Genomic DNA, 15,653 nt, shown 5'->3' with positions numbered 1-15,653 from the left:
ACAAGTACAATCAGAAATCTTGTGAGTAGGTTAAAGGTCTGGCTTTGGGGGTCCATGAAACACCACACATGACTGGCTGAGACAGATTCTTGTTGATTTTCCCTCTCATTCTAAAAACACTTCCCCCCGGGGCACCTGGGTGGCTCAGTCAGTTGAGCGTCTGACTTCGGCTCAGGTCATGATCTCGTGGTCTGTGAGTTCAAGCCCCTGGTCAAGCTCTCTGCTTACAGCTCAGAGCCTGGAGCCTGCTCCGGATTCTGTGTCTCCCTCTCTCTCTGCCCCTAACCCACTCGCATTCTGTCTCTGTCTCTCTCAAAAATAAGTAAACATTAAAAGAAAAAAAAATACTTCTCCCATCTAAGGCAGCATAATCATACAGAAGTATAAATTACCAAATCATTTCATGGTGCCTAGGTAAAGAATAAAGAACTATAAGATATCAAAAAGGGCTACAGAGTTTGGAAAACTGATCTGAAAGATAATTCTTTGAAACAGGACATCATCCCTTCTCAGAGGAGCACAAACATGGCAAGTCTTAGGAGAGAATTCTAATTAACTTTTTTTTTTTTTTTTAAAGTAGACTCCAGGTCCAACGTGGAGCCCAATACGGGGCTTGAACTCATGACCCTGAGATCAAGACTGAGCTGAGATCGAGAATCTGATGCTTAACTGAGCCCCTCAGGCAACCCCAATTCACTTTTTAAGGAGCAAACCTACAGGAACTGTAAAGATCCTGATAGGACACAAAAAGTGTCCAGGAACGGGAGCTATTTTCCCAGGTATCCTTCGTGTTTACTCTGAGACTGACCTTCAAATCGGTAGATTGTACGGAAATAAAAGGCTTGTTAAGAACTAAGATTATGCCATCAAGGTGCTAAGAGAGTTTTCCTGCTAAGAGAGTTTACGATCATGTGTTTTAGAAACAATTGGATTAAAGGGCAATAAACTTTAGGTCCTGTGGGGATTTCCAATAAAGGTGGTGCGGGTAGTTTTCCTGACAAATCATAAGCAAAAAAACTTCAATTTTAAGATCCTAAATTTGTTTCTAATAGGAGCTAGCTCTTGCTCTTTCATAGTTTTTCTTCTCGATCTTGTTCTGGGGGAAAGACTCAGGTCTAGAGGGAACCTTAAAATAATAACACTGATTTTTAATAAGAACACTTTCCCTATCAGGGTAACATTTTTTTAAAAAATTCTGGAACCTTTGCGTTGAATTATATTGTATCCCTTGAATGCACCTGATCTCATCTGAATTGTATTCTAAATTTAGCTTACCAATCCTTGTTAGAAGTACCTTCAGCTGACATGCTAAGGAATGAACTGTGTCACCTCTTTTCATGAAAAAAATCCATTACTTGAGATCATTCTGTATTCCTTCCCTTCTCTTAAACTCCTATAACAGAAAAGCTCAGTATGCCTCAAATACCATTTGCAGAAACACATTAGAAAGCCATAAGCTCTCACCACCCCCAACAAAACTCCCCCCCCCAACCAGCCCCACTGCACACACTCAAATACCAGAAGCACAGAGATTTAGAAACCTGAGCTCTTCATAAAGTTTGATGGGCAAAAATGGCTCCTCTCTGTCACCATTGCAAATTCCCACCCATAACACCCCTCCCCTGACCCAAACTTTACAATGCATGTGTCATTTTTAGGAGCGTCCAACAGCACGACTTTAACATCTGCTGGTACCCTCCCCCAACAAAACTCAGCGACAAGATAAATCGCACTGTCACACATTGACATCAATATGAACCATTGTTAGTTTAATGTAAACTGAAAAAGGAGGCTCAAAAAAGAAATCACTTATCCATTCCTCTAAATGTAATAGCTATAGAGTTTATTTTCCAAAGTCAAGGAAATGTGATATAAGCAATCATTAACATCCTCAACTATCAGCAGATGAAAATGTGTGTGAGCAAAAAAGAATCATGCTACATACCTATTACCCCAACCTTCATTAAAGGTAGCACAATAGTTAACTCATTTTTTTCATCAGAAATAAATTGGACTTAGTGCTAATTCATTGTATAAAGTGTTGACATAAAATTTTCTCATGAATCCAAGTTACTGACTTGTAACTAGACAAAACTTCTCTCTCTCTCTCAATAGTACCCCAGAACATTTCTGAAGTAGCTCATCTTTATTTGCTGCATTCTACTTTTTTCTTTTTTTTAATGCACTCTGGAGAAAAAAGTGTGAGTGTCTTCCCTTTGCCCTCTCTATGTGGTGCTTATGGCGCTTTGATTAAGAATATCATCCATCCCTGCCGCATAAGTATGACCTTAAGAAGGTCATAGAAGAGGTCATAGGAGACCTCTTCATATGGTCCTTTCATAATAGTTGTGTATTAAGTTAACACCTAGAAAGTGGTGGTCTCTTTCTATGACATCTGTAAGTCCAATGGAGAGGAGCAAGAACAAATTATTTAATATTTTACTAATTAATTAGTATCTATCCCCTCTGGTCTCCTAGCTACTTAAATTTAGAGGGTTTACCATAGTATTCTCATTGGGAGAAAGTAGAAAGTTAGTAATTGCAGTGGATATATGTTCACTTCCTCCTCAACACTCATTGTTACTGCTGACTCTTTACGATTGCCCCTAGTTTCTAGAGGTTATTCCAGGGAGATTAACCTAACTTCCATCTAGGACAGTAAGCATGAATCCTGGACTATAGCAATCATCAGAGTCCATCCCGCAGCCACAGAATTTGCTTCAGAGAGAATGTGATTAAGGCAGTTCAATTAAAGTGAAGCACAGAACCTCTGCTCAAAATCCTGACATATAAACTCCTTCCAATCTGGATGATTTATTTGCTGCATTCTAAAAGGCAAATTCTGCAAGATGATAAATGGTAATAAAAATCAAGTAATTCAAGTAAATCAAACTCTTGCTTGAGCAAAATACCACTGCTAGTAAGGAAGCAAAGTCCATGCTAACATTGTTTTGTTGAGAAAATTCATTTCTTTCTATGGCAAGTTGTACTTAACAGGCACCAGACGGGAAGAAAGCTGGAAAATCAGGGCCCAAATAAGAATTCATAGTGATTCCATCTGTCTAAATCACAATGAAGTTGTAACATATAAAATCAAATACAAAGTCATCATAGTACTTCAACTAGTTTTAACAAAGCACACACATACATAAAATGTTGGTTTTATAACATATCCCTGATGTTGCAAGATTAGCAATAAAACACAATTTCACCAGGCATTTCAGTGAAGAAAAAAAAATCACTGACCAAATGCACCCCATGTCTCAAAAATATCAAAGAAGCAAAACCTAGGAAGAGAGAATCCAAATATTAAAAATCAGTATTTGAGGAATGGTCTCTATAGATGCAGTCAATGAATGTAAGAATTCAGAAAACAGTTTAATTTACCAACTTCCTTCAAAGCAAGCACGCCCAGAAAGTCATCGCTCAAGATTCTTTCCATTCTTCTGTCACATCTTCAGTCTCCTCTTCATCTGCACATTGAAAACAATAATCACAGTTTTTAGGTGATATAACTAAAACTATAACTATTTTTCAGATGAGAGCATCCTGGATTATCCAGATGTGTCCTGTTTTCAATAACATCCTTAGAAGAGAAAAGTAGAGGTATGGGGATGCCTGTGTCATTCAGTTGGTTAAGCATCCGATTCTTCATTTCAGCTCAGGTCATGATCTCACGGTTCATGGGTTCAAGCCCCAAGTCCACTCCTTGCTGACAGCTTGAGATTCTCTCTCTCCCTCTCTCTCTCTCTCTCTCTCTCTTCCCCACTCTTACATGCACACATACGAGCTCTCTCTCTCTCAAAAAATAACCTTTAATAAGAGAGAAAAGCAGAGGGAGATTGGAGAGACACACATAGAGAAAAAAGGTAATGTGAAAACAGAGACGGAGATTGGCATGATGTGACCACAAAGCAAGGAAACCAAAGAAGCAATAGCCTCTCAATAGCCTGAGACAATGGAAGAAGCAGGGAGGCATTTTTCCCTGGAGTCTCCAGGCAGAGCATGGCCTTGCTGACTCTTTAGTTTCAGACTTCAGGCCTCCAGAACTTCAAGACAATTAATTTCTGTTGTAATCATTTGTTGTGGCAACCACAGGAAATGAATACAGGTATATAAATTATATGTCAGTAATGTTTTTTTTAATCTTTTAATTAATGACAAATGATCTGGAGTTTCAGAGAGTGAAGTGAGAAATGCAGTGATATTGTGAACACACGGAGAAGAAATATTAAGCAGGGAGGAAGGTGGGATAGATGAGAAACAGACCTCAATATCCCACCCCTGAGATAAGGATAAGACCGTGACCCAGGCCTCCGCAAATACTATTTCTTCTATCTGGAGTGTTCCGCTTCTCGCCCACCCAGTAAAAGATCATCATCCTTGGGGGCTCAACTTAAATGCCACTTCCCCATCTCCCCACGTTCATCATCCTGTCTGTGGTATTGCTGTGCACCTGTCCAGAAGCTCTTACTACACTTGTCTCACCCCTGCTGTGGTTCTCTGCTTAAGTTCCTGCCTTCCTCAATGGACTATGAAATAATGCAGAGCAGTGATTATGTCTTATTCCTTATATCCTAGAGCAATGTCCTTAATGAATGAATACAATGAGCACAGTGGAACCCTGGCACAGTGATTTCGAAGCAATGGCTACACAACTGAATCACCCAACACAACTGAGTCCTCCATCACGGACTTGCAAAAAGACTGGTATCCAGTCTTTCCACCTCTGGCTGCCATAGTGAAAGGAGCTGCCGCCATGTCTGCCCGCCTACAATGGGTGGTCGTGCAGAACTGCTCCAGCTTCCTGATCAAGAGGAAGCAGCAGGTGTACATCCAGAGTCCAATAAGCTGAAGGCTCACAACTCCCTCTGCTACAAGGGGCTGATGCACCGCCAGACTGTGGGCGTGAAGCCGGCAGCCAAGGGCAAAAGGGTAGTAGTGGTGGTCATGAAGCGGAAATCTGGCCAGTGAAAACCTGCCACATCCTACGTGTGGACCACCGTCAACAAGAATGCCTGGGCCCCCCTCAGCAGCATCAGGCACATGATCCGCAAGTACAAGTGCCGCTCAGATCTGCGCATGGCTGCCATTGGCAGAGTCAGCGCCAACCCCTGCAGCCACAAGCCCATGATAGTAAAGAGAAAGCAGGCCCACCCCACGAAGAGCTTCTGAGCACCCACCTCTCACTGCCAAAGCAATGAAGATGTCAACCACCGTAAAAAAAAAAAAAAAAAAAAAAAATACTGATGTCCAGAGCCAACCCCTAGAAATAGATTTCATTCATCTGGGATGGAACCCAGGCACATTAGTCTGTTTTCAATCTCACCTAGTCATTCTAATATGTTACCAAAGGTAAGAAGCATTGCCTGAGGGATGGACTCGGTATAGCTTAAAATGCCAGACAGCTCTGAGGCAGACGCCAAGTAGAGAGATTTGAAAACCAAAAGTATACAAAGCACAGATGATCCCATACTGGCTATTTCTGTCTCCAAATAAAGCCATGCAAGAGGAGAGAACCCAAGCTAGGATATGCTTGCTCTGGGTGTCAAATGGGAAGGTTACCCAAAAGCAGTACAGGAGGGATGTTCAGAGAGGTAAAACAATCTGGAGAAGGTAGTATCTCCATTAAAACGAAATTTAAGAAGAAAAAGTAGGGATTGAGCACATTATCAAAAAATTGACATTATTTTCACCATTAGTTTGTTTGTTTTTTTTTTTTCCACAACCCTGGAGTAGAGTGACTAGTAGACCAGAGCTTCTCACACATTAACAAGCATATATCACCTACTGGATCATCTTTTTAAAATGCAGAGTCTAATACAGTAGGTCTGGAGTAGGGCCTGGGACTCTGCATTTCTAAAAGCTCCTAGTGATGCCAGTATTTCTGGTCCATAGATCTAGTCTGCAGTGACGATCTTAATCTTTTCATTTTACCCAATATGAATGAAGCAATGGAATCACAAGTTCTCATTAACTGATAAAATGGTAATACATTATAATATCAAAACACTCCAGCATGCCATTGTTTACACTACTAAACAAAATGATCAAGTGGTATTTTATCAGTAGATACAGAAAATAATCAGTGGCACATATTTATATGAAAAGTCCACCTCAAATCAAGAACCGGCTGAAAGAAAATTAGGTGAAAGTAACTTGAAAAGAAGCTTAACAAATATAAACTTACTATATCCTCAAGTTTTACATCAAAAGGTGATTAACACTGGACACTTGCAATAGAGCAGCTCTGATATTTTGATCAAATAAATTTGGGCGGTTAAGTTACTAAGAGCATCTGAAAAGCAGTGAGTAGCCTTGCAAAAGTAATTTAGCAAACAATAACTAGGAAGCCCGAAGGCACTCACAGTTTGAGAGAAACAGAACTTCATCAAGGCAAGGATGAGTCAAGTATTTCCCTAAGAGCAAGCCAAACTATTTTTTAATGGGAAAAAAAAAAAAAAAAGGTTAGCTAATAGTGTTACTATTCTAGAATCTCAGGGCTCCACTACAAACTGGGAAGCCTGTGTGACAACAAAGAAAACTTTCTCAAAACAATCCAGTTCCTTGGGAACTGTTCAGGTGGTCTGAGTAAGGACGTATACTAACACACACCCCCTTCAAATCACCCCAACATCCTTCACAAAAGCCGATCCACCTACAACCACCTCAAGATACAATCAAGTTACAATCAATGGTGAATCACTGTGTCTTACACCTGAAACTAATTCAACACCGTACGTTAACTATACTGGAATTAAAATAAAATTTAAAGGTACCTAAGTAAAAATTACAATCAAGTAAACTTGAAGCATATTCAGATGGTACATTACCACTGTTGGTAGAACTTGTTCTGAGGACCCCAACAGAGAACATAAATGAGCTTTGTTACAACTAAACCGAAACACCTATTTCTCAAATATGCAAGGCAAAATCTTGTAGCTTGCATTAATTCGGCAGACTGAACGCTCCACACCGGGCACACTAATTTCAGTAAGTCAGATTCGGGCCCCGGACACAGGTATAAAACAGACCAGCAAAAAACTTCCAGATGATCCTGATGCTCAGAGCGGTTAGAAGTAATGCTCCATGGTTTGTAACAGTGCTTCTCAAACTTCACAGTGAGTATCGTTGGGCGATCTTGTTAGTAAATTATGATTTAGTAGGTTCCTGCTGATTTATCAGGAAAGTCAGAAGCCCAGGCTTTTATGGGAAATCTCCTGATTAAATGTTCAATACATTAGTCCCTCTTGTCCACAAGGAATATGTTCCAAGACCCTCAGCGCATACCTGAGATCATAGATAATACCAAACCCTACATATACTAGGATTTTTTCCTATACATCCATGCCTCTGGTAAGGTTTAATTTATAAATTAGGCACATACAAGATTGAAATAACCAATAAAATAGAACAATGGTAACATACTGCGATCAAAGTTTTGTGCACATGGTCGCTCTCAAAATGTCTTGTACTGTCCTCACCCTTCTTGTGATGATGTGAAGTGATAAGATGCTTACACGAGGAGATGAAGGTGAATGGCACAGACATTGTGACATAGTGTTGGCCTACCGTTAACCTTCTGACCTACTGTCAGAAGAATCACCTGCTTCTGGAATGCTGCAGACCACAGGTAACTGAAACCACAGATAAGGAGGGACCAGTATAAGCCAACTCAGTCTAGTCACTGACCTAATTATGTGGACTCTCTCATTCGATCCTTATTGTAAGTATTAAAGCCGTCTTATCTTAGATAAGGAAACCAAGGTGTAGGGAAGAGAGATTAAGTAACTTGCCTAAGATCACTGCTAATAGAGCAAGCATTCAAACCCAGATCTGCCTCACTCAGAGTCCGCACTCCCAACCACTAGGTGACATCATGCAGGTGGGTGGGCACAGCAGCCCTCCTTCTGCTCCTCTATGTTCTAGTCTGGGATCCTACTACTCACCCACACTACTACAAGCTTTAACTCATTAATTTGCTCTCTGGTTTCTTGTTCTCACTTTCAGTTTACAGTGACCAATCATCCAGTTTGCCAGAGACTAAAGGTTTCCAAGGACAAGAACCATTCGGTGGTAAAACCAGGACACTTCCTGAGCAAACCAAAACAGTGGCCCTAGTCTTCATTTAGGGTTGTTATTTTTAAAACAACCTTATCTGACTCATTTGTTACAGAAATTTTTAAAAGCACTGTTCATCATATGGGTCCTATGGGAAGGAAATTGAATTTTCTTTTCCTTGAAGAGTTAGTATAGTTCTGACCCTTTTTTTTTTTTTTTTGCTACGTGACAGGCTTCATGTCCCTTTTTGCCCTATTCTATTATTTTTGTTTTTGTCATTCATATTTTCCTCTTTACTGTATGAACTTCTGTTGACAAGGAGCTCAAACACTTAGTGGGAAAAAGAGAATGCTGTCCATGCACAGATGCCTTTTGGTTTGGATTATCTGGAAAGCAAGTCAACATAAGAACTTGAGTAGGGGCACCTGGGTGGCTCAGTCGGCTGAGCATCCAACTCTCGGTTGAGGCTCAGGTCATGATCTCACGGTTCATGGGTTCCAGCCCCACATAGGGCTCAGGGCAGAGCCTCCTTGGGATTCTCTCTCTCCTTCTCTCTCTGACCCCCCCCCCCAAACTCCCTCTCAAAAATAAACAGTTTTAAAAAAAGATAATTTGATCAAATACTAGACTAACCATAGACCTGAAGGACTTTTTCTCTGAAGTGCCAGCACACTCCATGGTGCCTCTGAGGTTAGGTGGTACCAAAGAACAATTACTCCCTGCTCTCCTCACACTTGGATGTGGAAAAACTTACGCTGGGGAAACATCCAGCCTCGTTCCAGCCTCCTCCACTCTCCACAAGGGAAAAGAGCCAGTTCTCTGACCAGTGAGTTTGGGGGAAGAAAGAGCTCAGCTCAGCCCCTTCGTCCACAGGAGTTAGCACGCCACCCCTCCCCCACCAAGGGTGCTTCTTGACTCCTCCAGGCTATTGGTTCCACATGGACAGGTTTCCACAGGTGAGACTTGAGTCTTTTCACCTCTGCCAGTGACTGGGTGTGTGAGTTCACTTGGAGGACGTAGCATTCGGAAGACCATTTGGCTGCCTACACAGGTCACGACAACGCCCTACATTTCATCAGCAATGAAGCCAACCTCCTTATTCTGCATCCGTCACAGTCCATCTATCTCTAAGTTGGTTCCGACCTGGGTGGGGAAGAGAAAACCCTATTTATCAGTCCCCTCAAGCCCCCACAGTGAGTGAGCGCAACACTGAATTCACTGGACCTTGTATCCAGAAAGTCAAATTTTATCAGTAGTTACCGCTAAGCTGAAAGCACAAGAAAAATGGAACTTTTAATACAGCTGTGAGGCAAATCCTTATTTTTCAATACCACGATTTAAACTGGACCTCAATGGCATTCAGTTTGGTTCTCTTTTTGAAGTTGTATCTGACTCTGCCTTCTAGAAGAATTTTAATACTTGTGACAGACCTCGGTTCATCAAGAAAAAGACTACTACATACAATAGTACTTGCTACTGAAAGAGAAAATGATAAATGGTTTTTCTCATTCACTCCTGCCTGTTTCTAGAAATCTGCTCTGAATCACATTCACGTGTGTCTATTTCCTAAGAAAGACCTGAATATAATGTTGCAGCTGAAAACACTGCTATTCCTCATTAAAGTTACGTCTGTAAAGGGCTTTTTGCCAAGAAAACTGGTTTGGCATTCAGTTTTGGTGTTCACTTTGGTAGAAAGCATAAAATTTCCACTTAGTATTTTAGAATAAAATTGATTAGCAAAGTATTTCGATCTTGAACACTGAGGTTAGTAAAGTGAAAAACTCCAACCTCTGATATGCTGACAGGCACTCAAAATGATCGTGCAGAACCTATGCCTTACAGTATGTAATAAACAGAAACGTAACAAACAAAAATGTAATAAACAGAAATGTAACAAACAAAAATGTAATAAACAGAAAATAAAATGTGGCTCACATATTCACATGTAGGCCATCTCAAGCCTCCAAACTCACAAGAGTTGTGCTAATCGTACATTAGGGTTATCTGGTGCCTTCAGAGGTATGTTCCATGAAGTTGTAGGTAAACCCTCACAGCTTCTTCCCAGCAAGCCATGTTAAGTTCTAGTTCATTCCATCTTGTTATGTTCTGCTCAGAAGCAGATATACATCAGTGTGACTCAAGTTCCCATAGAAGCAAAGACATAGTTTAGCAAAGTGCTGTTCTAAACCCCCTTACCAAGGGAATGGGATCCCAAATACAATAAATCACCACAAAGTTAGCAGGTTTGCCTACAGTAGACAAAGAGGAGATACTTTCTCTGATGACAACCCTTTATCCAAAAAGAAAGAAAATATACTACAATTTGAGAATAGAACAAAGTTTTAATAGTTCATTTGTTAAATGAAGATCCTTAGTGGGGATATGCAGCCGTCTAATCGAATTGCATATTGTAAAAACGAACTCTGCTGTTGGGTAAAAACTTCATAGCTTGTAAAATTTCATTAAAAAAGGGGGAAAGTTCCAAATATTTATAGAGAATGTGAGGCTTGCATAGTTCCTTTTTTATTTATTTATTTATTTTGTGAAAGAGAGAGTACAGTGGGGGGGAGGGGCAGAGAGAGAGAGAGAATCCCCAGCAGGCTCTGGGCTGTCTGCATGGGTCTCGATCCCACCACTGTGAGATCATCACCTGAGCCAAAATCAAGAGTTGGACACTTAACCCACTGAGCCACCCAGGTGCCCCAAGGCTTACATAGCTCTTAAGCAATAGCACCTGCTTTCATTCACCCTGTGAAGAATAAGCGTGAACTCTATTTTCAGCATATTATTCTAAAACTGGATAATTTAAATTGTTTCATTTATTAAATAAGCACTTGGTTGAGGATGGCACTTTGGACATCACAGAAGTAACAATAAATCAAAAGATAGGATCTTTGTCCTCAAAAATACTACACAATTCTAAGGAAGAGAAAGTGTGTGTGTGCATAACAACTTCACGACAGTATGTGTGAAATGATCTGATAGGGGACCAATGTTCTTGGACGTTCAGAGGAGAAATCAAACGTTTAAAAGAGAGAAACAAGGAAGGTTACATTCAGAAAGGATGGGGTTGGAATTCATCTGCCATTGAAGGGGTACCTGAACATTCTTCAGAAGAAAAGAGTAGGGGCTAATACAGGGGCAGAGGAAAGCACTGGAAATCCTGAGACCAGATTAGCCATAACCTGAATAACATTTAGAGAACTAGGTAGAGAGTGATTACAAAGAGATTGAAGTCAGACTGTGGAGGCCTTGAACATCAAGGGAAAGAATTCGGGTTTCATTCAGCTGGCAATGGAGAGCTCAAGAAGTTTTCTGAGCTGGGAGGTGTGGCTATCAAAGCTGTACTTTGGAGGGGTTTGTTTAGTGGGGGTCAGCAGGGGCTGGAGGAGGTGAGAGATCAGAGGAGGGGAGGATGGACCAGATCAGATCAGAGGGTTTTTACTCTGGTCCAGCTGAGGCAGCAGGAAGAACAAAGAAAGGATGAGCATGGGAAACACTGCAAAAGTAGAGCAAACAATACTGAAGGTTGAAGGTGGGGAGCAAAAGAGACAGGAGATTCAATGATGACTCAAACAGAACCTGGGTGAGTGAGGAAACAGAAAGAAAAGAGGAAAATCTGAGTTGAAAAGGAAAGATGAGGAAATCAGTTTGAGGCCATAACCTCATGGAGCCGGCTAGCAGGCAGTTAGAAATATGGGACTGGGGAGTTAGTTCAGAATTAATAGATTACAGATTTCATTGGTAATATATAGATAATTATAGAAAGATATAGATTTAATAGAAAATATATCATCAATAGCATTATGTACATTAGAGGAAAAGTTGAGGCTATTTAAATAGACTTACCACATACAACACAGATTATGTTAGACTTCTAACTTAGATAAATAATTAAATATTTGTTTATGTCAAAAAATATCCGTAGTGTTTATAACCTGTACCATTGTACCACTGTAAAATGCAACACCGGATCAAGACAAAATGCCTGAGTGCATACAAGTAGCTGGGATGTGAACTTGTGTAGAAACTAATAAAACCACTAATAAAACGCATTTCACATTTTACAAATTCATCCCTTGGAATAAATTCTCATCACTGAAATTTGGAAGTTAAAAGACTAAGCAAACTATCCAAATTATTTGTATCTGTCCAAACTAAATTCTCTTTCATTCTGAAATCATCACCGTTTCCTGTATAGCCACCCAGAATATGTATTAATTACCATTAGGAATAATATATCTCATAAGAGCACTAATTCCAAACTTGATCTCATACAAACGTTGATAAGTTTGTTATGTTGCATGATATTGACACCATCTATGACTTCCTATCCTGTTCTACCTTAGACTATAACACCTTTATATTGAGATGCTAAGTATTATTCACCAAAATACACATCTTCTACGCCTTACCCATTTTTGGTTTCTCTGGAGAGCTGACTTCCAGATGATGGTCTTCAGATGAAAGGCTCACATTGATGTCATACAGTGGATCATCCAAGAAAGAGGGCCTTTTCAGTCTCCCAATGCCAATAGTCTTCGACATAAAATAGTCCTTTGTGTCACTAATAACCTTGTCCTTGGGAAATTGGAGGCATCTCAAATTCTCTGCTTCGATGACAAGTGCTTGAGACATGTAATGCCCAGTCAAGGCTTTGGTGAGATAGTAACCTGTACATGTTTCACATTCTGCATTCTCAGACATATTTGCATCTTTTACCTCTGTGCTGGTGACTTTTGTTTCAGACCCATTTAGTAGCTCAGAGAGGACAGATCTGGAAAGATGGGGGGACTGGGCTGTTGAATCCTCTACGTCTTCCTTTTCTCTTTCTGAAGAAAGTCTAATCATGGATTTTTGTCTGAGTGTGCATTCATCCAGAAGACACTTTAACCGTTCCTCAGAGAGAGGTGATGTTGAATCTAACTGATGAAACAAAGCAAATGTTTTCATAGTTAGGTGATTGAGTAAACACATTTATTTTTGATAGTTTCCAGTAATACAGTATAAGTGTAAGTGCCAAGAAATCCCTTACACAAAACACTCAAATAGCAAAATCATTCATTTTAAAGTATCCACAATTTCAGGAGAAACGTACAGCATCCCCAGAGAACAGCTTTAGAATCCGTCATGCCTACTAAAATCCTGGGAAAATCCCTGAAAACTGATGGAAATAAGTTACCACACCAAATTAACCACTAACACTCTCTCTACATGTGGAAGTAAGTTGAAATGGAGATATTAGAAAAGCACTTTCAATTTTATAAGTCTTAGGACATCAAGTAGGGAAGTAAGCAACCAGCCCATTGATAACCAGCTAGGAATCCTGCCATAATCTACAGTAGGTGTTTCTCTGCTTTCTACTACTCCTCAGTGTGAACCCCATCACCACCCAATTTCTTAAAAATCTGGGGGGAAAATCTCGGGCAAACAGGTCAAACTGCACCTGCCCCTGGGGATTTACCACTCCTATGTCTGTCCACAACTTTGAGTGGACAATATGACTGAAGACAGAAAAGGAAGGGTGAAGGGGTGATGCATCCTGAGATGTGTAGTTGTTTCAAAACTAGATCTAGACAGAGGCCAGGGGCATTCCAATAGCAGTGCATTCTGGGAGGAGGATTTGATCACAGACATTGCAGGCTATGTACAGGCTATCAGGGCTGAGCATTTCAACTAAGATCTTAAGGATTCAGAAACACTGTTTTCTTCCAGTGATGTTCTTAGGAAATTAAAAAAAAAAAATCAAATGAAAGTATAGAGCTATGTTTCACAAGAATTCAACTGAATAGCATGCCCCTTGAATCGCATCAATCTCAAAAGGAATAGGATTAAAATATGCTGAAAAACACTGAAAATAAGTTCTCCTTCTCTGAAGAGTCAGCACCATTCCTGATTTATATAGTGGATTATTTAGGAAAACATGTATCCTCCTTTACAGGAGAATGCATTATCTGAGAATAAGAAGTCCGCATAAGAAGACCTAATCATGAATTGCAATGGCCTTAATTTCTACTTCAGTAAACTAAAACAATGCTATTGCCCTACTTAGGATCCAGGAGAATTAACCAAATATTCGACATGTATAAAGTATCAAGGAGGGAAGGTATTATTGGATAGTTAATTCCCTATTATCGTGTAATGCTTCTAAGGCAGCTAACAAAAAACAGTATGTAAAACAAGCTTTTAAAACATATTTTGTGCCTTAAAATTACATTTAACTTCATATATTAAAAACTAGTTTTCATAGTGACAAGTACACAAGAAATTATCTGAGAATATATTCTTAATAATTATCTGGGATTCAAAATTTAGATAACTCACCCTAAGATGAATATACATGTCAGAAAATAGGAGTTGGATTATACATTAGCAAATGCTTCTTTTAATTACCAGACACTTTAGGCATCCAGATGTGGTAGTTTATCCATTATTAGGAGAATTCCCTTCACCCTACTATGAAAATCTAGTCATCCAGAAAATAAAGGCAGTCCTTGAATGGTAGTAGATATTTAAAATACACTTTCAAAATCTGCTTATTTAAAATTGTTACATAAAATTGGTTACTTTTAAACTTTTTTTTAAGGTTTATTCATTTTTGAGAGAGAGACAGAGCACGAGCAGCAGAGGGGCAGAGAGAGAGGGAGACACAGAATCGAGCAGGCTCCAGGCTCTGAGCTGTTAGCACAGAGCCCAACATGGGGCTCAAACTCATGAACCACGAGATCAAGACCTGAGCCAAAATTGGACCCTTAACTGACTGAGCCACCCAGGTGCCCTACATAAAATTGCTTAAAATGGGTAGACAATTCCCTGAGATTTAGAAAGGGCCCATTGTCACCTTCACAAATCATCCTCACCAAAGGCTTATCATATGAAATTTCCAGACAGTAGGGGAAGAAAAAAAAAACACTCCATACTAGAGGAGGACGAAGGATTATGCAAGAAGGTCTGGGGTCAGGGATGGGGGGTGGAGGGGAGAAAGAGGAGGTAGAAGACAGATAGATTATCTGATATATTTGACCACTTCCACAAATAATATTGATAAAATAGATGCTTGGTAGTTCTGATGATGTATTTGGCAAGATACACAGAAAATTAAGTAAAAGGAACAACAAAGCAATTATGGACAGACTCTGGGGAAAACAAAAAGCTCTATGAAAAGAAAGGAGAGTTAGTCTCAGATAGATTAAAATAGAAAATTAAGCAAAAGAAAATAAGATAATTTACTTTAGGACAAATAAAAAGTTGAACAAGAAAGGATACCATAGGATTCTACTTGCTTTTGCTGTAAATAATATTTGCATGGCCATCATAATATAAATAGTGATGATAGAGGTAACCAAAAATTGTGATGTGACTATTTGGGGGAAATAAGAGGAGAGAGAAGGAATTTTAAGAGTTAAAGTTAAATCCTTAGCTACCATTACAGGAAGTCAACATACAACTGATATAGTAATACAATACTATTGTATTATTGATATAAAATTTTATGTTATTGTAAATTGACATAAAAGTGATCAACTAAGATAGCAAGTTATTAAAAAAACAACATAGAGGTAAGCAGTAGGGGAAAATATCTAAAAGAATTA

At 39.6% G+C, this 15,653-nt stretch overlaps 1 protein-coding gene and 1 pseudogene across 2 annotated transcripts in view; one reads left to right on the top strand and one right to left on the bottom strand.

The window, feature by feature from the left end:
* Nucleotides 1-1,748: 1,748 nt before the first annotated feature.
* The window catches only part of FSIP1 (fibrous sheath interacting protein 1), a 197,334-nt gene continuing 183,429 nt past the window's right edge, over nt 1,749-15,653 (bottom strand). The window contains exons 11-13 of one of the 2 annotated variants that reach the window (XM_045450074.1): nt 12,477-12,987; nt 3,388-3,473; nt 1,749-3,287 (exon numbers count right to left, since the gene is read on the bottom strand). In XM_045450074.1, coding sequence (XP_045306030.1) covers nt 3,427-3,473; nt 12,477-12,987 — 558 coding nt within the window. In that variant the 3' untranslated portion in view covers nt 1,749-3,287; nt 3,388-3,426. Of the gene's footprint in view, nt 3,474-12,476; nt 12,988-15,653 lie in introns of both variants that reach the window. The other variant, XM_045450073.1, reaches the window with a different exon arrangement.
* LOC123583191 lies at nt 4,745-5,058 on the top strand (annotated as a pseudogene).

Source organism: Leopardus geoffroyi, chromosome B3 (genome assembly GCF_018350155.1).
Source record: "Leopardus geoffroyi isolate Oge1 chromosome B3, O.geoffroyi_Oge1_pat1.0, whole genome shotgun sequence".
Taxonomy (NCBI): domain Eukaryota; kingdom Metazoa; phylum Chordata; class Mammalia; order Carnivora; family Felidae; genus Leopardus; species Leopardus geoffroyi.
Note: the sequence above shows the minus strand (reverse complement) of the source record. Positions and strands in the feature narration are given on the sequence as shown.